Genomic DNA, 25,204 nt, shown 5'->3' with positions numbered 1-25,204 from the left:
TGGTTTCAAATTCTGGCCTTAATCCAGTGATAAACTGGTAAAAATGTTCAACATCGAGTTGTTTCTGACGAAGCTCGATGTCTTCGGCACAATGCCACTTTGGTTCTAAAAGGGAAAGTTCTTCCCAAAGTTCGGACAACCCATTGTAATATTCACGAATAGTTTTGTCTCCTTGTGTCATCATTCGAACTTTTTCTTGGAGGTTGCACACGTGTGCAATATCTTTAAGGGAATACATATTCTTAAGGTATTCCCATGCCTTATCGGCATGATCAAATTTGGTAAGACTTGAGCATTTTTTAATGTCAACGCTATTGATAAGCCATGACATTATCTTCGCATGAGATATTCTCCATTCTTTCCATTTCTTCTCGTATGAGGCAATAGCCTTGATTTTCTCTTCTTCGGATAGAGGGACGTCTTTATCTCCCTCCTTTTTAGTAAGAGATAGCTTAGGTTTCGAATCGGAACCATCCACAATCCCCATAAGCCTTTTCCCCATATATGGTGATTCATGATTGAAGCCCATGTTACATAGTTCGTATCGCTTAGTTTCATAGGCATGATGGTGACTTTATCATTGTCATTCATCGATTACAAGGAGAGAAAGAATAGGGATAGAAGAGAAACAAGAAGGAAAATGAGAAAGAAAGAAAAAAAAAACAATACAACAAGATGTGAAATCTTCTCCAATGAAGTGATAAAACACTTCTCTTCAAGTGGCGAACACTTTTGCAAACGGGCACGGAAATCGAGGCAGCTTTTCCTCAAGATTTAGTACTTCCGCGGCTTTGATACCATGAAATGAAATGGGGATCTTCGAAACACGAGCTTTGATTAACAAGAGCAAGTGTCAAGAATGACACTAAAGCATAACCCTTAAAAAGGGTATAACTGAAAACAAAATAAAAATAAAAATGTATTCTTTATTGATATGAAAAACCAATTGCTTAAGAAGCATTGGAGTAAAATACAAGAGGGGCTGCACCCCTTTATATACACAGCTGAAAGAGGACTCAATAGAGCTGTTGGGCACAGTCCAACAGCTCTATTTAGAGCTGTTGGAATGTGTCAGTCCAACAGCTCTATTAAGAGCTGTTGGACTGTGTTAGTCCAACAGCTCTATTGCTAGTCAAGTCTGGACAGGACTTGACTAGCAACAGTCATTCTAGTTCAAACTGAACTAGATGACATAAAGACAAAAAATAAAAATAAAGGAAAAAAATACAGAAAAGAAAGAAATTAAAAATGTATTTATATATATAATAATATAATATTATTATATATACATATATGTACAGTTTTACATTTTAACAGGGGCTAGGCGGAGAGGCCCTAAAAAGCCTAGGCAAAGCTTAGGCGGTAGCTTAAATAAAAAATAAAAATAAAAAACTATACAAAATATGTAAACAAACTGCTAAAATTACTAACAAACATGCATACAACATAAAAACAATCAACAATAAGCAATAGACAAATAATATGTCATCGAACACTGTAAAGCAATTATATTACTGCTCAAACAAATTAAGAATAAATTAACAATTGAATAAACAAACCATATACAACTAACAATGTGAATGAACAATATACAAAAAATACAATAACGTATACACAAAAATTAATAACATTTGACATAATACAAGCAATAGACAAATAAGAAGAAGAAATGAATAATTAAATAAAAAAACCACGATGCAAATGATAACCTGCTAAAAAAATTAAGAATAAGTGAGAAATTAAATAACCAAACCATATAACTAACAATGTGAATAAACAATATACAAAAAATAAAATCATGTATACAAAAAAATTAACAACAGATAAGAAGAAGAAACCATGCGACTGATAACTTGCTCAATGCAAATAAAAGACAAGTAGGCAACTGCATAATTTAAACACAATTAAAGCCTTAACAATATTAAATTCACATCTAAGTCATACTAAAATGTCATAAGTAAATAACTAAAGTATTGAGAGTTCATGACAACTAAAAACGTCACATTTAACCAATGTCTTATCTACTAATTTTCATCAATAAACTATAAAGATCCTAAAACTAAACTATCTTCTAGAGCCTATTTGCCAAACATTAGGACAATATTTTCTCAGTGTTGCATCCAATTGCAGTGCGATGATCTCTTTATCTTGGGTCATTTTTTGGCAACTGGGTCATCATCATCATCTTCAGAATCTGGAACAATGGTTGGAAGTTCTTTGCATTTTTGCAAAAATTTTGAATTTCTTCTAGTTCCGCAATAACATCAACACGAAAAGTGACAGGAATAGATGGAGAAGGATACAAATGTACATTTTGTCGAAGACTCGCAATATGTTCCTTAAATCTATACGCTTGTGCAGTATTGCCATACAATATCATCTCGTGAAGGAGACCAAAAAATCTTAAATAAAACACAACAAAAAATTAAAACATAACCAATTATATAACTAAAAAAATAATCAATTAGATAACTCATATGCTTATAGATTATATATGAATTACGTACACATATATGTATATATATAAAATTATATATAATATAAACACAAAATATTGTAAATTTATAATATATGTTTATGATATGTTAATATATATAATTATATATATTTACACAAAAACATATATATGTGTGCAACTCGCATCAGAATCAAGGGCCCAAGCCATTAAGCACTAACAGTAAATGCAAATAAGACAATGCAAAATCTATTGAATAAATATATCTTTATTTATACAATGCATATTCGTTTTCACAAAAAAAATAGCCAACAATAAATTCATAAGCAACAAAACATAGCTAACTGATAGTGTAACACCCCAAAATTTCAAACTTGTGAATCTTTCAGAAAACAGGCAAGAGACTAGACGAAAATCTCTTTCCTTTCAAAGTTTATTTATGTAATCAGCGAAAGATAATTCTTTTGTTGAATTTAGAAAGGCAAGCTGACAACTTTAGGCACATTAGCTAAAAGAACCAAAACTCACTACACATGTTACTTGCAAAACACTTGAAAAAGCCACTTTCATTTAAAGAAGTTTCCAAATAGTACAAAATTCGGATATCCAAAGGAAAATCCGTGACAAAACCTCAAAATGTCCAGGACGCGAGCTAAGAGCAGAAAAAGAAAATCTTGAAGCCATCGCGCCATCGCTCGTGGTGTACCTAATCATCACCTGTAACTATAGAATGAGTTAGTTTCGCGAAAAACTAGTAGGTGCACAAGACTATAGGAAACTAAATTAAGAGCATTTAATTCAGTATGCTAAGCAGTTTAAAGCAGATCAACAGTTAAACAGGTAAGCAGTTCAAAGCAGGTAAGCAGTTCAAAACTCGATTGAACAAAACGTATGTGTGATTAAACTTTTGTCTTCGCAAGAGTTTATACAAAGCCATAAAAAGGGTTTAGCAGAAGACTATAAGAATATTATCTTTTACTTGATTCGACACAGATGAAGAGACACACTGAGACATTGCTCTAGCTTGCTTTCGTTCCTTGAACGGAGTCTCTGTATTTAATCATTATTAGGTCATCGTTTGTCGCTCTCATTATTTCTAATAAACTCTTTGTCGTGAATAACCTTAATTTATTTTCATCTCTCAAGGCCTTACACGACCAACTGTCACCTGTTATAACTCACTTAAGGCGTTATACTTTCTCAGAAAAACCCACCCTTCTATAGAAGGTCTAAAACATGATCTAAAATCAATAAAGATCTGATTCTCACATCTGGGTTCAACGTATAATCATGCTAAAATAGAAAGCCAAATCTATAGATTCATAACTGGCTATTTCAATCAATCTCATAAGATCATCACAAACAACAACAACAACAACAACTACGCCTTCATCCCAAAAACATTGGGGTCGGCGATATGAACCAACAAAGAAAATCATTCTGGGTCTTCCACATGAATCCTTCTCCTCCAATCATTTCTATCCAATGCCATGTCCTCGGTGAGGTTCAAAGCCTACATATCCTTTCCTATCATCTCCATCCAAGTCTTCTTAGGCCTACTCCGACTTCTTTTAACTAATATATTTTCCCATTTCTCGATCCTTCTAACTGGAGCATCATTAGGCCTTCACCGAATATGTCCAAACCACAGTAAACGATTCTCTCATCTTATTTTCAATGGGTGTAACGCCTACCTTCTTACGTATCTTCTCGTTCCGAATCTTATCTTTTATTGTATTTTCGCACATCCATCTAAGCATACGCATCTCAGCTACACTCATTTTTTGAATATGATGTCTCTTGGCAGCCCAACATTTCGTACCATATAGTAAAGCGGGCCTAATAGTTATCCTATAAAACTTTCCCTTCAACCGCAATGGCATTCTACGATCGCACAACACTCCAGTTGCACTTTTCCCTTTCATCCACCCAACCTTTATCCTATGATTTACATCTCCATCAATTTCTCCATACTTTTGAATGATACATCTCCATCAATTTATTTAAAGACTCATGAGATTATCCATAAAAAATCTTGTCTTAGAACACCTCAACAAAATGTAGTTGCCGAAAGAAAGCATCACCATATTGTTGAAACCACTAGAACTTTGCTTATTTGAAAGGAGTTCCAAAAACGTTTTGGGCTGAAGCCACTCTTACGGTGGTGTATTTGATAAATAGAATACCTTCACAAATTTTGAAAAACAAATCTCCAATTGAAAAACTTTTTAAAATTAACCCGGATTTGAAAAAAATTAAGGGTGCTCAAATAAAAATGTTTTGTTCTTGAAAAACATGACAAACTCTCCCGCAAAGCCATAAAATGCGTGCTTCTTGTATATGCCGATAATAAAAAAAGGTTATCAGTGTTGTGATTTGAAAAATGATAAGCTCTATGTCTCTGGGAATGTTACTTTTCTTGAAAAAGAAAAATGATTCGATTTTCAAGAATTTAAGGAAGATCCCGAGTATGCTTTCTTGCTTGACTTGTTACCTAAACAAAATGATAATATTGAGAATTATGATTCTAGTGAAAATGTTGATGATGATTCATCTAATGATCCTTATGAAAATGTGAAACCGATTAATGAGACGTGATGGTGGGGATCATCCATGTGCACATGATAAATATAGTCAATCACTTGAAATAAGAGAACCTAGTCTTAGGGAGTCAGAACGTATTTCTAGAACACCAAATAGGTTTGCTTCTTAAGAATCTTTTTCGCCCAATTATAGATCTTGTCTTATAACTATACATTCATATTATGAACCTTCAAATTATAGGGAAGCGAAAGACATAAAAGAATGGGTTGATGCTAAGAATTTAGAACTAGATGCCTTACATAAAACTAATACTTGGAAAATACAACCACTACCAAAGAAAAAAAGTACTATAGGATGTAGGTGGGTGTTTAAAATCAAGACAAAGAGTGATGGTTTATTAGAAATATACAAAGCTAGGAATATGATATAAACTACGAAGAAAGCTTTGCTCCAGTCTCCCGAATGACCATTGTTAGGATTTTAGTTGCAGTATCATCCATTAGGAATTGATCCATATACCAATTAAATGTTAAAAATGCCTTTCTAAATGGTAATTTGAATGAAGAGGTTTACATGGATCCACCCCTTGGTCTGAGTATTGAGAAGGGTATAGTTCTCCGTCTTCGCAAAACATTATATAGGCTTAAACAAACCCCAAAAGCATGGTATGATAGGTTCAGTAGAACTATGTTGTATCTCGGTTTTAGATCATGTTATACTGACACTGCTCTTTTTATCAGATCTATAGGTTTCATGATTGTTATTCTACTCTTGTATGTTGATGATATGATTATCACTAGGAGTGATAAGAAAGGAGTTGAGAAAATTAAATTTATGCTTAAAGAAACTTTTGTTATGACTGATCTTGGCTTTTTGAGATATTTCTTAGGTATTGAAGTTGCCTATTCGCCAAGAGAATACATTTTGTCTTAGATGAAATTTGCAGTTGATATAGTTGCATGCTCGAAAATCACAGATGATAAGCATGCTGACACACCATTAGTAATTAATGTCAAGATGAGAGTTGAAGATGTGATTTTACTGGATGACCTAACACCATATAGACAACTTATTGAATCATTAACTTGTCCATCACTAGACCAAATATTGTGCATCAAAGTCAATTTTAGCATGCGCCAACTTTTGTTCACATGAGTGTCATATTACCATATTCAAAGGGTTTTTCTTGTTTTCCTTCTCGTCTTTAAATCTTATTGCATATACTGACTCTAATTGGGGGGGAGATCCCAATAACTGACACTCAACTACTGCTTTTTGTGCGTTTTCAAGTTATTCCCTTATATCTTGACGGTATAAAAAGCAACAGAAGGTATCGTTATCCTTTACGAAAGCTGAATTACAGAGCGATGGCTACGATAACAATTGAGGTCGTGTGATTGCAGTCTTTAATTAAAGATACGGGAGTTGATGCCTTACAGCCTTTAAAGTTGTGTTGTGATAACAAGAGTGACATTTACATTGCGAGTAATCATGCATTCCATGAACGAACCAAGCATATCGAGATGGATTGCCATTGCGTTCGAGGGAAACACTTGAAGGGAACTATTGATTTGTCATATGTATTATCTGAATTTCAGATCACAGATTTCTTCACTAAAGCTCTTTACTGTGATTTCTCTTTTTTCTTAGCAAACTTTCTGTGATCTCTGAAAAGATGTCACGACTGGGTCTGGATCTCAGACCCAATCTGTTTTAGTTGTATTTAAACACATGCTCATTAATAGCATGTTGTAAATTCCATACTTTGTGTAAAGGGTGTTTCTATACCCTAATTAAAGTGTGCTATGTATATATCTAATGAAGAAAATCGCAGACCCCAATTTTGGGTTTTCTGCAACCACCGACATCTCTCTTCCTCTCTACTTCTCTTCCTCTTGTGTTTGAAGGTGGGATACCATTTGTAACATGGTATCAGAGCATCAGATCCCTTGAAGATCGTGTCCAGCCTCCTTGCTATTCTCTAAGGTGTTTTTCTCTCGGTTCCCATAGTCTCTTCCTTTCTTCACAATCCAACGATTTCTTCTTATCCTGTTTGTTTCCTCTTTCTCTATTTCTTTCTTCATACAACATATTCTTTTCTGATTTCACCCATAAATAATCTTTTCTAACCCCACAAATCAGAATTCATGTTTGCGTGATTTTAAAGTTTGAAATCACGTCAAACCCATTCCTTATCTTTCCTCATATTGACGTCAGAACTGAATCTGACCTGAAGACGTTCGCTGTACTTCCTTGATTGATTAATATCACTCTATCTACCTCTCAACTTTGGAATTTTCCCTTTTATAAAGAAAATACGTTAAAGAAAACACGTTATTTTCATATTAACATGCCTTCTTACTGATTGATCCATATTTCTTTTAGAGCAGTTTCTTTTCTTTCTTACTGCATATTTTGTTTTCTGTCTTGGGTCTACAGGTTAAAAAAAAAACAAAATAGACAGTCGAGTTCTAAGTTTACTTTGTTTGCTCTAAAAGTGATTTCTCTTTCCGGTCTCTTAATCCTTCTCGTTTTTCACCCATTGGCTATGGATTCATTTCCTTCTTCGCAATCTGACATATCTTCCAACTTTCTCAGCCAGCTTATGTTTGAGAAACTGAACAATTCCAACTTTTTAACCTGGAAGAGACAAATTATCCCATTCATAAGGAGTCAGGATCTTTCTGGACATTTGAATGGCTCTGTTCCTGTCCCTTCAGAGTTCTTATCATAAGAAGGCAAGAATGGGGAGGGTGAAACTTCAATTACACTTGTTAGAAATCCAGAGTATATATCCTGAATGAAGCGATATCAGGCTTTGGTTGCCTACATCACTTCCACTCTGTCACAGGAGGTGCTTGTGGCAATCCCAGATGATTGCTCAACTATGCAGTTATGGCATCGTCTTGTTCAGACATATTCTCAAGTTTCTCAGGCTAGAATTTATTTTTAAAGAAAGAGTTTTAAATGCTGAGGAAGGACTCCATGACGGTCATGGAGTACTTAAACAAAATGAAGACTGTCACAGATTAGTTGGCCATCGTGGGTTGCGCAGTCAGTGACAAAGATATGGTGCAACAAACTTTGAGTGGGCTGGGACCCGATTATCACGTGATGGTTACTTCTTTACTGTGTTTGCTAGACTTACCTACTTTTGAAGACCTTCGTGCTAAGCTCTTACAATATGAGATGACCTTGAAGGGATTCTCCAAAGGTATTCACAACCCCATTAGAGCACATAAGGTCCTTGCCACAGGTGTTACTTATGGTCGAGGACGTGGTAGGTATGAATCTCGGGAAAGGGGAGGTCAAGAGAAGAATGGACAAGGAGCCCGTGAAATTGTACCTACTCCCAGTATGCCTCTTAATCTGCAAAGACAAAGGACGATACCTACCTGCTTTCTCTGCAACAAAAGGGCACATCAAAGCAAATTGCTGGTATAACCCGCAAAATCGAGGAAAACAATTGGAGACAAGAAAGGGAACAGATACATTGAAGAATACTGGGGAAGTCAAGGAGTTGTTATCTGCCTTAGCTGAATTGAATATCAAACAGAATGATCAAGGTACTTGGTATGTTGATTCTGGTGCAGCCACCCATGTTACTGGTGATACTGGTAAGCTCCTAAATCTTGCTCCTTATGTTGGTAGAAATAGTATTGTCACTGGAGATGGGTCTCATCACCATATTTCGCACATTGGAAATTCTGTAATTCCTATGTCCAACTCTTCTCTTGCTCTTTCAAATGTCATTCATGCTCCTAATATCAAGAAAAATATTGTTTCAGTCTCTAAACTTGTCGATGCCATTAATGCTTCAGTCGAGTTTACTCCTTTTTCTGTTCATGTTAAGGACCTTCACACGAGGGAAACGTTTGCTGAAGGAAAACGGCAAGAGAATATGTACGTGTTCCAAGAGAATCCTTTCTCTCGTGTTCAACCTGTTGATTCCATTTTGAAGCTCACATCATCATCTTCAACTTCTCCTGAGAGTGTTCTTAATATTTCTGAATGTATTGAGCTGAATCTTTGGCATGGTCGTCGGGGTCATTATAGTAGTCATTTTATTGATAAACTTGTTTCAAGCGGTCTTATTCCCAAGTCAAGTCTGAATTTAAGTGTCGATAATAAAAAATGTTCTAGTTGTCTTTAGTGTAAGAGTCATTGTCTTCCATTTCATTCCATTAATAAAAGAACTTCAAGACCATTTGAAATTATATGTTTTGATGTTTGGGGTCCCGCTCCAGTTCCTTCCATGTCTGGCATTAGATATTATCTCATTTTTGTTGATAACTATTCTCGATATACATGGATCTTCTTTATGAAAAGCAAATCTGAAACCTTCAAATTGTTTCAGAATTTTCATACCTTTGTTCAAAATAAATTATCTGAGAATATTACTTGTTTCCAATGTGACGGTGGGGGTGAGTTCTCTTCAAATGACTTTATTAATTTCCTCCAGACAAATGGAATAAGTAGGCAGGTGTCTTGCCCTCATACACCTCAACAGAATGGGATTGCTGAATGGAAGCATCGCCATATTGTCGAAAATGCAATGAGCATGATGCATGATAGTAATCTTCCAGTTGTCTTGTGGACAGATGCCTTTCATACAACAATCTATGTCATAAATCGATTGCCCATGAATATCTTGGAAAACAAATCACCCCATTTTTCTTTGCATGGTGTGCATCCAAATTATCACGATTTGCGTGTATTTGGGTGTGTATGTTATGTTCATGTTGACAGTTCAATGCGATACAAGTTTCAGGATAAAACCTTACAATGCAAATTTGTGGGATATGCTGATGATTACAAAGGATATAGATGCTATGATCCCGTGAGCAAACGCATCAAGATATCCAGAAATGTTGTGTTTGATGATTCAAATTTTGGTCATAATGTTGACACTCCTGAAATTGAAACTTATCACCCTTGGTTGAACTCAGATCTCTTTTCTAGTATTGACAGTGTTTGCCCTACAGATTGTAATCAAAGAGATGAGGGAAACGTGTCTACTGCTGTGTAAAGAACTCAGAAAAGTATGTTCTCTGAATCATCATTGGCTCTCGAAAGGTATAAAGGCATTGTTTACTCTCTACGTGAGAAGATCTTCCCCAACTCTAATCAGGAGCTAAATTCTCCTATTTCCATTCAATCATCTGTACACAGAAGGTCTACCCGACCTCGACATCCTATTGATAGGTAGGTTAGTTATGAGAACTTCACAATGAATTTTCAACTTTTCTTAACCGCCTTGGGCAAAGAAGATCAACCCACCACGTTTTATCAAGCAGTAAATTCTAAAAGATGGATTGAAGCTATGAACGAAGAAATGGAGGCTCTTCATGAGTGTGACACTTGAGATATAGTTCCCAGACCACACAATCAAAATGTGGTTGGTTCAAAGTGGGTGTATAAGATAAAGTATAAGCCGGCTGGTACTATCGAGCGATACAAGGCTCGACTGGTTGCCAAAGGCTTCACACAGGAGCCAGGACAAGACTATGACAAGACCTTCAATCCAGTCGTGAAAATGGGCACTATCCGCATCATATTGTCATTGGCTATTGAGCACCAATGGACTCTCAGTCAACTGGATGTAAAAAATGCTTTTCTCCATGGAACTCTGAAGGAGGAAGTATACATGGAGCAACCCACTGGGTATGCCGAAGGGAACTCCAAAGAATACATGTGCAGATTAAAGAGAGCTATATATGGTCTGAAACAGGCATCTCAATCTTGGTTTGACAGTTTCTCTCTTAAGTAGAAAAATATGGTTTTAGTCGGTCTCTTCTTGACCATTCCCTTTTCATATTCAAATGCAAAGATATAGTTACCCTCTTATTGATATATGTTGATGACATTATCATTACAATTAACTCTAATGAACATATTGAACAGGTCAAAGAACTTTTGAACCATAGATTTAAGATAAAAGATCTTGGTAAACCGCAATACTTTCTTGGAGTAGAAGTTGATAGGACTCCTGAAGGTATGACACTTACTCAACATAAGTATACTGTTGATGTTCTTAGCAAGGCAGGTATGACAGATTTCAAGTCTCTAAGCACACCCAATGTACATCAGAAACTAAGTTCCCAAGATGGAGATTTGTATGAGGACCCTACGGGATATCGCAGGTTTGTCAGAATGCTTCAGTATCTTACCTTCACTCGACCTGACATTGTCTATTCGGTTAATCAGGTATCTCAGTTCATGCATGAAGCACATATTGGACATATGGAAGCTGTTAAACGCATTCTTCGATATTTGAAGGAAACTATTGGCGATGGTCTCCTGTATAGAAAGAGTATGCATGACCATCACATGTATGAACTTCTTACTTACACAAATGCAGATTGGGCAGGAGATCCAGATGAGCGTAGATCAGTCTCAGGATACTGTGTTTTCATTGGCCTAAATCTTGTCTCCTGGAGCAGTAGAAAATAAAAGGCCATAACCAGGTCGAGCACAGAAGCTGAATACAGATCAATGGCAGCTGCTACATCCGAAGTGACATGGATCAGACACCTGTTGGCAGAAGTAGAAGAATCGATTTCTAAAAGCATTCTCTTGTGTGACAATCAAAGTGCTATCAACATGTCATTCAATCCCATCTACCACTGTCGTGCCAAGCATATTGAAATTGATCAACATTTTGTAAGACAGAAGGTTGAAGAGAAGGAAATTGAACCAGAATACGTTCTAACTGCTGATCAAGTTGCTCTTGTTCACAAAAGGACTTATCAAGGACAAATTTTGGATGTTAAAAGGCAAGTTGTTCATGGTTCAAAACCATGTACAACTTGAGGGAGAGTGAAAATATGTCACGACTGGGTCTGGATCTCAGGATCCAAACCCAATCTATTTTAGTTGTATTTAAACACATGCTTATTAATGGCATGTTGTAAATTCCATACTTTATGTAAAGGGTGTTTCTGTACCCTAATTAAAGTGTACGTGTATATATCTAATGAAGAAAACTGCAGACCCCAATTTTGGGTTTTCTACAGCCACCGACATCTCTCTCCCTCTCTACTTCTCTTCCTCTTGTGTTTGAAGGTGGGATACCATTTCTAACAATCTCACCGTAAGTTTGGGGGAGGGTGTTAAACTATATGTACAATTATCTATATATATATGTATATATATGTGTGTGTGTGTGTATACTAGTTAGTATGTATCATAATGTTTAACTAGTATATGTATTATATATATAATAATGTATATAACATTTTTAGTTTTATTTTCTTTTTGAACTATCCATTGGGCACTCTCAATGGCTAGATCTAGCCATTTGAATGTGTATATAAGGGGATGAATCCCCATTGTGTAACTCACCCCTTGTGAGCTTAATAGTGAATTAAATATTAATTTTTTATATTCTTGTTGTGCTCTCCTTTGGGCCTTGGTGCCTTGTATTGTCCTTAGTGGCTTTTGTATTGCCTATATTGGCTGTTGTGTTGCTCTTAATAGCTTGTGTTCTTGGCATATTGACTTTCGTACTTGTGTTTATATTTTTTGTTATTTCATTTCACTTATCTCCCCCCATCCACCATGTTGCATCGTATCTTGTGTTACATGTTGTATTGGAAGATGCAATTATATTTTATATGTTTTGTTGAAAATTTTTAGGTAACCACTTTTATATCCTTTTTCCCTTTTAATGGCACTTTGTATAATAAATAAGGCTTTAGCAGAGTCTTCTTCACCTATTTCATAAGCTAAGAAAATAGAAAAACAAATAATCTTCTTAGTTTATTGTGATTAGTGAAGACATGAAGGAAGGGAAGTTTTATGAAAAATAACTATTATTTATTTATTTGTTTATTGTGATTCGCAAAATTGATTCAATAAAAAACTTTGTGCAACCTGTTTTTCTAATACTTGATACTATCAAGACTTTGTTTTTTTATATAGTCTAGTACTGCTGGAACATTTTTATGTTCTTATAGTAAGTATTTGTATGTTAACAATTTATATAATTTTATATAATTGGACTTATTACTTTCTTTCTTTTTACTTTACAGTTTTATATAATGTGACTTATTACTTTTTTTCTTTTTACTTTCTTATGTTCAATCTCCAGCACTTTTTGTAACGCCCCAAATTTCAAACTTGCGAACCTTTTCAGAAAAACAGGCAAGAGACTAGAAATATCTCTTTCCTTCAGAGTTTGTTTATGAAATCAGCGAAAATTTTTTCTTTGATAAATCATAAGGCAAGCTGACAACTTTGGGCACGTTAGCTAAAAGAACCAAAACTCACAAGATTCGGATATCCCAAGGAAAATCCGATACAAACCCATAGCGTCCAGGACGCGAGCTAAGAGCAAGAAGAAGAAGTCTTAAAGCCATCTTGCAATCGCGCCATCGCTCGTAGAGTACCTAATCATCACCTGTACCCATAGAATGGGTTAGTTTCGCGAAAAACTAGTAGGTGCACAAAGGAGACTACAAGAAACTGAATTAAGTACATTTAATTGAGTAGGTTACGCAGTTTAAAGCAGATATGCAGTTAAACAGGTAAGCAATGCAAGCAGGTGAATAGTGCAAACACGTAAGTAGTACAAGCGAATAAGTAGTGCGAGCGAGTAAGTAGTGCAAACGAGTCTGCAGTTCAAAGCAAGTAAGCAGTTCAAAGCAAGTAAGCAGTGCAACTGACCAACGCAACATACAATCCATTTGATCGTAAGCTGTGAACTACTATGCAACAAGCTTGTTCTCGTTCCTAGAACGAGGTCTCTGCATCTAATCACCATCATGACATCGTTTGTCGCTTACTACTTCTAACAAACGCGTTGTTTTGAACAACCTTAATCTATTCTCATCTCTCAAAGTCTTACGCGGCTAACCGTCACCGGTTATGACACAATAAGGCGTCATACTCTCTTAGAAAAAGCTCACCCTTTCGTAGAAGGTCCAAAACATGATCACTAACTCAAATTGCTAACGATCTGATTCTCACACCTTAGTCAAGCATGTAAACATGCTAAAACAGAAAGCCGAAACTATGAATTCATAGTTGGCTATCACAAACAATCTCAGAAGATCGTCACAACTCACCATAACTTTTTATGGTAAGCGAAAACACAAGATCCACGTCGGATCATTCGGTCCGAGAGATATACGACCGGACAAGGAATTACCGCCCTAGAGGGTATACCTGGTCTTGGACCATACATACCCTCATAGATAATCCTTTGGAGATCAGGTGCTCGACAGACACCCCACTTAGTGATACATGCATCAATAATCGGCTGCTTTGAACCATTGACCGCCTCGGGGTCGGTAGCCACAATATGGGCACAAGCATGCATATCAGCAACATGCATCGTATCACTTCACATAGAAGCATATAATCCTACGCATCGTGTTATTGCCACAAGGAATATTGCAATCCTCAAATAGGTCCTCAAAGCATGTGTAAACGACACATGAGAACGCGCAGATATGGCAATTCAGTTGATTCTATGGGCGAAGGGTAACTAACTCTACCCGTCAGCCAAACAAAACAACTGAATAAGACAAACACTCATAACAATGCTCGTAAAACACATAATTACCATAAAATGGCTCAGTCCATCAACAAGTAATTAAATTAATCGTAAGGCATAAACCATTACATCACAAGCCATTCATAAGCAATCATACGGCAACAGTTATATCACAATATGTAAGCAGCTTATAAGACAGACGACCACATCAATCCTAGTTGCCACCAGTTCGTAGATTACGAGCTGTATGCAATCACATCAATCATAAGAGATGCAAGCCAACAAGTGCTACGCTACAATAAGCACCCAACAGTTCTACCAAGGGATAAAGCAAGTCACATGCTAATATGCAGCAACTGGTATAATGCTATTATTATAAACATTTAACTAGTATGAGAAACTCCTTATTACTTTGCAAAGAACTGCGTAAGCAGTTTAACCAACTAGAGTAACGCCTTGACAGACGTGCACAGCTCAACGAGTAGCATACTGAACTATCGAGTAAGCAAGCGAATTAGTAGTGCAAGCGAAACAGTAGTGCAAGCGAATCAGTAGTGCAAGCGAATCCGTAGTGCAAGCGAAGCTCACGACTCAACGACCAGTGTGAACAAACCTTATGTTTCGATAATTACGAACCTACGGGTACGCGCAGGCAAAACGTAGAACCAACTGAGACTAGTTCAGGCGTTTGTTATTCTATGTATTTTCAATAACCCGAATAGCTAGTTGAGTTCGCTCCAAAGGGACGACTTTAGCCGAGAGAGGATTCCCCAAAGGAGGCTGTGCCACGGACGCATCCAACTTCTGCAGAAGTGTTGAGCTAACTAATGTAGCCCCTTTCCCCTAACTCCAATGACTGGGGAGGCCAGATCGTTGCCCGTAGGGTGGTTGTTAACAACCTGTCCATTGGAGTTTGTACCGCTCTGTCCTCTCCCTTGACAGACACATAGAAGCGAATAGGTACGTTAGGGGTTGCTTAACTAACGACCCATTCTATGCTGTGGTCTTTAAACCACTCGAGCATCTTGCCTGTGAAGGCGAATGTGAGGCCATTTATGTGATTACAACATTTTGCATTTAGCGTTGTTCAAGGTCGTACGACCGTCTCATCCGATCATCGCAGTACTAGACGTGTCGTGTACGACTACAAGTACTCTAGGATGAAGGGGGTATAGCTCCTCAATAGAAGCCTCAACAGGAGTGTTTCACACAGATGTAAAGTTTATCAACTTTACTTTATCTTTTGAAACATCAGTACCTTGTGCCAACATTATGCATGTGATTATCTCGAATCACATCCTCTATCGAGGTATCTACATGTCTCGCATGACTCGATACCGGCCTCGATAGACGGGATACGGGTTTCTCAACAGAACACCCGCTAAGAAGTTCGCTCGAACCCCCAATTCGGGATCACCCGAGATAAGCCAAGAAGGCGAGCAAAACTAGCCAGTCACATCCTTCCAAATGCTTCGATTTGGAGTAGTCTTTGATGCTTTTGCGCAGCTCCCTAAAATCTCAAGTCGACTCTGCAGGACTGTGCACACGAAGGGCCAAGATCCTTGCGAGGTATCCCTCTCCTTAGACGAGGATGTGTCGCTCGCTCCCGACTGAACTCTTGTCGCAAGAGGGAGAGTGGCAAATGCCCCTTGCATCCTCCACGAGGATGCCTTTAAGGCATACGCAAAGAGCAAGAACCTGCACGTCATCTGCAAAAGCAAGGCAATACCAACACATATGCAAAAGCAAAAGCCTAGGCGCAAAGCGCAACGGCAAAGTAAAGGCGGTAAGCAGAAGTGCATCACAAACCCTCGCACAACGCGCAACGGCAAGTAAAAACTGTAAGTAGGAGTGCAACGCAGAACCTGTGCGCGATGCGCAACGGCAAAGTAAAGGACAAGGATCGCGAAACCGCGTCCTTGAGTTAAATGCATACTCGTATAAATATATATGATATATATATATATGCATATATATTTATTTAATTGTCCTTTTTAGTTAATTGAACTCAATTCAATTGTCTAAGTCTTCTGTGCAATCTTCCCCTACTTTTGAGAGTTGCAAGCTTGCTGTCGTCCGCGGATGTACGCGATTGGCGGCTCGGGTCGCAGAGCGCGAGCAGGGTCCGTCGTACGAGCTGCAAAAGTAACGATCTTAGCAAACTAATACCAAAATAGAAAGTCAGGGGCACTATCGTCGTCCTGACGTAAGGGAAGCAGAGGCAGGGGCATCGTGCACATGCGTACCTGCTATAAGCGCAAGAAGGGGCTGCGAGCCCCTGCTGACTTGCTGTCAGCGGACTCCGAGGAAGCAGGGGGTTGCACCCCTGCCCTCATAAAGCGAGGGCAGGCAGGGTTGCGCCCCTGCCTGACAAAGCAGAAGAGAGGCAGGGTCAAAGCCCCTGCCTGTCAACAACGAACGGAGGCCCGCCTGATGCCAGGGAAAGGCGAGGCGAGGGGGTTGGGCCCCTGCCTAACGAGAAAAGAGGCACAAGGAGGGCTCGACCCCCTCCCCTGCAGCAAAAAGGAGCAGGGAGGGGCTCGACCCCCTCCCCTAACGTAACAGAAGCAGGGAGGGGTCGTGCCCCTCCCCTGCCGAACAGAGGGAACAGGGAGGAGGGGGGCGAGCCCCTCCTCTGTCGTAACAGGAGGCAGGGAGGAGGGCTCGGCCCCTCCCCTACCTTGACAGGAGGACAGATAGGAGGGGGGCGAGCCCCTCATCTGCCGGAAGAACCACGAAGAGGTAGGAGCTCCACCCCTGCCGAAAAATCCACAAAAAGGCAGGGGGCAAAAGCTCTTGCCGAAAAGATGGGCCGACACAGGGAGCTCCGCTCCCTGCCGGCGAAACAAGAGGTACAGGGGGAGCAGCGCCCCCTGTCGACACGACAAGTGGCAGGGGGCTGAGCCCCCTGCTGAAACAGCAAGTGACAGGGGGCAGAGCCCCTTGCCAAAACAGTAAGCGACAAGGGGGGGAGCCCCCTGCCGACACAGCAAGTTGCAGGGGGCTGAGCCCCCTGCTGAAACAGCAAGTGATAGGGGGCAGAGCCCCCTGCCAAAACAGTAAGCGACAGGGGGCGGAGCCCCCTGCCGACACAGCAAGTGGCAGGGGGCTGAGCCCCCTGCTGAAACAGCAAGTGACAGGGGGCAGAGCCCTTGCCAAAACAGTAAGCGACAGGGAGCGGAGCCCCCTGCCGACACAGTAAGTGACAGGGGGCGAAGCCCCCTGCCGGCGAATTGCGACGACAGGGGGCTCTGCCCCCCTGTCAGTCGACCCAAAGAGAGAGAGGCTGGGGGGGAGTCCCCCTGCCGACGACAGGGGGCTCAGCCCCTTGTCGGCCGATCTCTCCCGGAGAAGAAGAAGAGGAGGCGGGAGAAAATAGGGGAGACGAAGAAGAAAAACGAAAGAGGAGCGTACCTGGTGGTCGCCGGCGGCGGCAGCGTCGACATCGGAGGCTGTCGGCTCCCTGCAGCACACGGGATGAAGGCGGTGGCCGGCGGCAAGTCACCGGCGTCGGTGGCCGCAGGGAGGAACGAGGGGGAAAGAGAGAGTCGGTCGGGGAAGAGAGACCGAGAGACGAGAGGGGGAAGAGGCGCTGAGGGGGAGAGAGACCGAGAGAGGAAGAAGGGGGGTGGGGGTTCTCTTTGAAACCCCTGCCTTGCTGTCTTCAAAAGACACGGGAGGCGGTGCCTCCCTTTCGGGTCCGGGTCGGGTCCGACCCGAATCCAAGTTTTATTTTTTTTCTAGTTTATTACACTTTTGATGCATGTAATAGGTATGTTTTTATAACATCATAATTCTGGTTGTTTTTCTTTGCTAGTTTTGTATATTTATTCATGTTCAATTTATTTCATAATTAGGTTTGCTTAATATTTGTTTGACTGCTCAAATGTATTTTATTTCTCTTTCTAGTCATCTTTTATTTTTTATAATTTTATTCTATTTTATTTTTTATTTTTATTCAATTTTAATAACTTTTTTAGCTTACAATACCACGCGATATAACCTGTATTTTGAACCCTTCTGATATGCCTTATGATATGTTTTTTATAACTTTGGGATGGGTCAGCAATGGAAGCTTGGCTGACCAAGGGGACCGAGTGTCAGACATTTGAGTGGTAGTCTAAGTGACTCTTGAGGCAACTCTAGCTACAAAAGGGGACAAAGTGGTAGAATTCTGGGTGGTAGTCTAAGTGATTCTTGAGGCAACTCTAGCTACAGAAGAGACAACAAAACCATGTATCACCTTTCGATTCCATTAGTTCATCTAATTTGAGGCATTGTTGGAGTGGGTAACACAAAAGCATAAGTGTAGCACGAATCCATTCCTTTCATGTTATATTATGAGTTGTAAACATTGGGAATTTACTAATCTATTTTAAAAGTGCACACCTCTCTAGAAGCTATTTCTCATACTAGCAACGGCTAAAAGCAAAAGTAAAACTGGTAGCCAGATGCTATATTTTCCAATGTAGTTTCCAACCAAATCGTCTAAAGCTCTAGCAGTGTCCATTCCTTTAAAGCAATCTCTGCACCAGTCTATCTGTATTTTCTTCTATAGATCTGTTGCAAATAGCCCTATGCCATTCTCCTAAAGAACTTCCACCCACCCAACTAAATCAAAGAAGATATTTGAGCCGCTAAGGCTATTAGACAGAAGGCTTATGGAGCAGCATAGAAGCCCCATTCTAAGGCAAAGGAGCTCCTAGGCTAGGATACATTGTTCTAATTATGATGCATTGAGACGCAACAGCTGATTGAAGCTCCATGAGTAAAGCATTATTTTGAAGTTGGCCATGGAAGCGATACCAAAATGATACTGGATATTAGCCCTCAGGCATAAGCTTCATTGTTGAGAAGGAAGCTGAGACTAATAGAGGAGAAGGAGAAGGGAAAGTGACAGAACATTTGGAGAAAAAAATGACATACCATTGCTAGAGGGGTGGCCTTTGATCTTATTTATAGTCAAAATCATTAGGTCAAATGCAAAATTACAATAAATTTATACCAGTTCTCCGAAAATGCCACTTAAAGGTGGCATCACCTATAGGCTAAATATTTGCAATAGTGCAACCTAAAGGTACATTAGAGGAGCACTTATATGAAAGGCATTATATAAATCATAGTAGCGCAACTAATTATGTTGTTCTCAATCTCTTGCAGCATTTATGTCTCCAAATGGCAAAATATTTCAGTTTCAAAACCAAACTTTTGGTTTGTAAGTTTGTCATTGACCTTTCAGATTATTTTTGTTGATTATCTGTTTTAAGCAGGGTTCAACTGTGGAGAAGCTGCAAATTTCGCTACCATTCAATGGCTCAAGATAGCAAAAGAAGCTGCAGTTCGAAGGGCTCTGATGAATTACCTGCCCATGCTGTCTCATCAACAGCTTCTTTATATGCTGGCGTTGTCATTTGTTTTGAGGTAAAATGTAGACTTGTAAAGGGATTTTTCTTGGTGATACGACATTAAAAAACATGTCCTCTAATTATTTTTTGATTGAAACACCAGGTGTATTCATTTTTTCATGTTTGAACAAGAAATCCAGATTTTTTTAAAAAGAAAATCAAAAGCAGATAGTCATAGCATATTCCTGCTCAATGGAAAAAATGCAAAAAAAAGAAAAAAGATGGTTTTCTCAGAGATGTGACAAAAATAATGCAGATATTGATGGACTGACATTCCATCTGATCAGAGTGTAGCCTCTATCTAATCTTAGAAGTTTAGAATCTTTGACAAGAAAACATTAGGTGATGCAACCCTTATCTATTTTCTGGAATTTTCTGTATTCATTATTTTCACAAGAAAGAAGCTTACTAAGCAACTTAGCTCAAAGTGAAGGCTTAGTGCCTTTGATATTTGGAATGGTAGTTTGTTTGGATAAGCTTTAGAATGGGAATGCAGCATGAAACATCTGATCTCTTGAAAGCCTACTGTTTTGTTTCATAATTTTATAATCAGTGTAATACCGTTATCTATTTTCTGGAATTTTCTGTATCCATTATTTTCACAAGAAAGAAGCTTACCAAGCAACTTAGCTCAAAGTGAAGGCTTAGTGCCTTTGATATTTTGAATGGTAGTTTGTTTAGGTAAGCTTCAGAATGGGAATGCAGCATGAACCATCTGATCTCTTGAAAGCCTACTGTTTCGTTTCATAATTTTATAATCAGTGTAATGACAAAGCACCAAATGGACTATTGGTCTCTCTCTCTCTCTCTCCCTGATACTGTCTGCATTGCTCTTAATATGGATTTGTAATCCAGGTTATGCTTCATCAAAAGCAATGCCCATGAATTGCAAAGTTATAAGGGAGTATTATCCAACATGAAGTTTAACAAGTTTGGGAATACTTTTTGATGAGAATTGAGTTATATGCTTCAACAAACATTAGAAACTTTAAACAATATGCTTGTCAGTAACTCCTAATCAAAGGTATGTGGTACACAATTCGAAAGTCTTATTGAAATGAACTATTTTAGGTTTCTGTCCAGGGGAACAACGTCACCATTTAGATACAATTGTTTGGGGTGAAGACATTAATATTTTCTTTCAACTTTTTTTATCTTATAACCGGCTAATGTTTTTGGTTTGGACTTATTGTAGGGTTGACAATAACAATTGTCAGATCTTATGATAATCCGGCAGGAGCCCTTTATTGATTTCCCTGCTGCTGTTTGGCTTTATTAAGAAAGAAGATACAAATGGAATCATAATGAAATACTGCAAGGCATCTCCTTGTTTGAGTAACTTTTTTTTCCGACTTGTATGCCACATCATTTGTACTTTGGGAAATGAAAATCTACTTTGAAGATGATTTTAAGCAAAAGATATAGTAAGTTTATTGAAAATTTTATACATATTTATTTTCTATGGAAACTGTCGAGAATAGTTGTGAAATAATTTTATATTAACATGATTTTGTGTTGGTATTCCCATGTTATTCTCCTTTGGGAAAATCTTGCTGCAGTTATTGCAAAAGTTTCACCTTGTTGGCAGATGTTAAGCTCAACCTTCCCATTAGTGAGTTGGTCAAGTCTTCTTTTAGGTTTTTACAGGAGTATATGGAAATTAGATATGTGGGGAAGCAAGAATGGTATAGTATATATAGATAAGCAAGCCCTGGATTCTTTCCATCTTGATCCTAAGAGAACAAATATATTTTCTTTTTATTAGGTGTATGTTTGAGAAGGGGGGTTAGCATGGGGCTCGGATTATGCACATGCATGGTACATACAACCAAATCCAAATGCATAGGCACACACACATAAAAACATTAGTTATAACTGTTGACAACCACTTGTAGCATTGACGTGTTCACAAAATTTTTTGCCCTTAAAGTTTACCACATTTGATGGTGGCTGTAAGATTAAATGAGTGATTTTTATGAAAAAATTCTTCACATTTTATTACTTCTATTTTGTCTTCCTCTCAAAAGAAAAAAGTTATTATAATAGCCCTTAAAATTGGAATTTCTGAGGACTTTGCAATGTCCTTGTATAACATGTAATGTAAGGCACCACCATGGTATTTCAAATCTGCTGTGGAAAAAAATTTGATGTCAAAATCCACTGATAAGAGCCATATGTGCATGTTGTTAACTTCCTGTTCTTTTGGATGTTAACAAGTTCAAAAACCTTTTGTCCTTAAGAAATTCCAATATACCATGGTGTCTCGTTGTATTAATCACCACTACTTTAGTTATCTGATCAATTCCTGAAACTTCATTTCACATTTCTAGTTGTACTATTGGGGCTTAAAGGTTCTTCAATGTTATACTTTCTATAATCTTGTTCAGATGCTTTCTTAATATGATTGGTGTATAACACTATTAGGGCATCTCAAAATTCATTATGAACAAGAAAAATGCTGTAACTTGTTGACCTCTACTATATGTGATATGCATTAACCGCTCCCCGCACATATGCACCCCTGCTAACTCTCTATTACAAATGTCCATCATTGTTGGTGGATGCTTAACATGTTTACTAGGTATTTTTCACTCCTAAAATAGACCCTACTATTGGTTGGTATTACCAAATTTATTTCATTTCCATAAACCAACAAATGTTTTTTGAGTGTACTAATACATGTCATGCCTTCTTCCTGAAATACTAAAAATGCCCTTGATGGTGCAGGTAATGCAAAATATTTAAGAAATTATCTGGTTTAAACATTTACAAAATATGGACATTGACATACACATTATATTGGTGTGTGCTTAATATCTAAGAGATTGCAATTTTCTTGTAGAAATGGAGCATTTAGTAGATATAGGAAATCACACACATATACATGCACTATATTATTCAAGCATGCATTTTAAAATACTTAATCCACTTTGTGGCACCATCCTGCCATTGACATCATGGAGACTGTAGTTCAAAAACCTAGCGAGACTTGGCTAGTTTGGGCTTGACATAGGAATCGACTAGGTTGGCCCAGTGATTCAACCGGGTTTTACTAACTTTACTAACTTTTATTTTATATATAACTGCGGTATAGATATATTGTCATTTAAATTTTTGTATGTAATTTCAAATATCTATTACATCATAATATTTGCATATAAGTGGAAATTTAATAACACTTAGTGATGTAACTGATATCTAAGTATAAAATATATCAATTATAGAAAGTAAATTCATTATTTTTATGATTCACCAAACTAGTATATCATACAACACAATCAACTAATCACCATGATATATAAAGGATTCAACAATTATTGTCATAAATAATACCGTAGTTGTGAAATTGGGATATTGATAAAGCAATCAAGAGTTCTATTCAGAAACAAGAGGAACCCTCCACTTCAATTGTTCTTTTTCTGCGAGAAGCAGATGAGATAACAAATCACATATTTCATGATGATGTCAAATAGCTGTCCTGAATTCAAATTGATTATGTTTTGATTCTTCCTTGGATGGTCATGGTGATCTATATACCAATTTCCAAATGTGCTCATAAACCTAAAATAGTAAATAATAGGCATGAAAATATGAGAATAGGTTCATGTACAAATAAAACAGATAAAATTCCATTTCTGTCACCGTAAATCTTATAATGATGCTAATCATGCATAATTGAAACCTATAAGCTTGAAAATATGAACGCAGATATGTGTGATCTGGTTCAACCAACTGGGTTCACCTAGTGGAAGGGCTAACTTGAACCGTCATCGCATCGAGCTGTTGCATTTTTAAACTATGAAATTCAGTCAGAAACATCATTAAAAAATGGGGTATCCATGCTGATCAATTTCTATCTTTGTCATAACCAAAATTAATGTTGAAAACAGTGATTTCCTTTTTTATGCTAATCAATTTAGGCTTTCGACTACAACTGGGAAATGAACTGTGCAGCTCACAGCTTGTCTCGGTTTGGTTCGTCTGAAGCTTGTTCGTGCTCGTTAAATGAGCTTGGCGAGCCAAGCTGCAAGCAGCTCATATGCTATATATGTGCCGTGTAATGTCGCGTATTTCCGTACTTAGTCATTTTCTGATTTTGCCAAAATTTGGCTAGGTCTGGGAGAAAAATCATTTGAGCATCGATTTTAGACCGATACTTTTGAGTCTGGGCTTGGTCCAGGTCTCATCAACAAGGTCGAGACGAGCCAATCGAAGCGTAAGAAATAGTTGTATTTTCGATCTTTAAATTCGAGCAAAATTTGGGTTATTTTCGGGCGAAATTCGGAATTCAATATTTATGTAATATGTCGTTGGATGCGTCTCGGAATTCTGAGCGCAACGATATTTTACCTTTTTGAATTCGAGTTTCGGTTGGCCCGGAAATCACATTTTTTAAAAAATTGAGCAGTTTGTCAAACTGGATCCGAAGTGGATCGGATTGGATCCAATGCATATGATCCGAATTATTATGGATTTAGATTTTAGTTAAGACCCATTTTAATCTGGATTTAATCCAGATCTTGATCCAATTTCATTTTAGGTATGGGTTTGGATTTTGGATTCGGATCCGGACCCAAATCCATGTTCAATAAAAATGTAGTTGTAAATTCAGTTTAAAGCTTTAAATTATAGCTAACTGGAGTTAGAAAGACTCCTAAGGTAATTAAACCAACTTTGAAAATTCGAAATTATTTAATTAATTAATAATTAAGTTATTATTTAATTAAATTGTATTAATTATGAAAATTTAATTTAGGGATGATTAGGACTTCTTAAAAGAGTCCTCATACTTACCTAAAAAGACTCAAGAAGGATTAAGAAAGGATTTTAGAAATTTGGAAAGTTTTGAAAAAAAGTCAACAAGAGGAATTTTGAAAATTTTGGAAACAAAAGAGAGAGTTTCAAATTTTTAGAAACTCTCCTTTTCCAGCCCTTTTAGAGAGGGCTGGAGAAGGGGTGGGTGGGGGGCGTCACCCCCTCTCACTCTCTTTATATTAAAAAAAGAGGGGAAAGGAAAGAAAGAAAAGAGAAAGAGAGGAAGGAAGAGAGGAAAAGAGAGGAAGGAGGAAGAAGAAGGAGGAGCCCTCTTCTCCAGCCCATCCGGTCTTTTCCACCATTGTTTTTCATTGTTATTTCAATTTTTGCAAAGGTACGGTTTCTCTCTTTTGGGATCAAGTGAGAAATCGAATGTCGATTCGATTTTTCATGCAATATTTGGTGTAAATCCACGATTAAAGAGTGAATCCATATGTTCACTCTAGAATACATGGATGAGGATCCATGGATCCTCTTTCATATGTG

The 25,204-nt window shown here is 38.0% G+C and overlaps 1 protein-coding gene across 3 annotated transcripts in view; it reads left to right on the top strand.

Annotated features, from left to right (window-relative positions):
• The window catches only part of ELF6 (Zinc finger (C2H2 type) family protein / transcription factor jumonji (jmj) family protein), an 81,200-nt gene that overhangs the window by 35,044 nt on the left and 20,952 nt on the right, over positions 1-25,204 (top strand). For all 3 annotated transcript variants that reach the window (XM_089995393.1, XM_089995390.1, XM_089995392.1), the window contains one exon: positions 19,769-19,919. In XM_089995393.1, the coding sequence (XP_089851519.1) occupies positions 19,769-19,919 (151 nt within the window). The remainder of the gene's footprint in view (positions 1-19,768; positions 19,920-25,204) is intronic.

This window comes from Nuphar pumila, chromosome 2, assembly GCF_984573655.1.
Source record: "Nuphar pumila chromosome 2, dmNupPumi1.hap1.1, whole genome shotgun sequence".
Taxonomy (NCBI): domain Eukaryota; kingdom Viridiplantae; phylum Streptophyta; class Magnoliopsida; order Nymphaeales; family Nymphaeaceae; genus Nuphar; species Nuphar pumila.
Note: the sequence above shows the minus strand (reverse complement) of the source record. Positions and strands in the feature narration are given on the sequence as shown.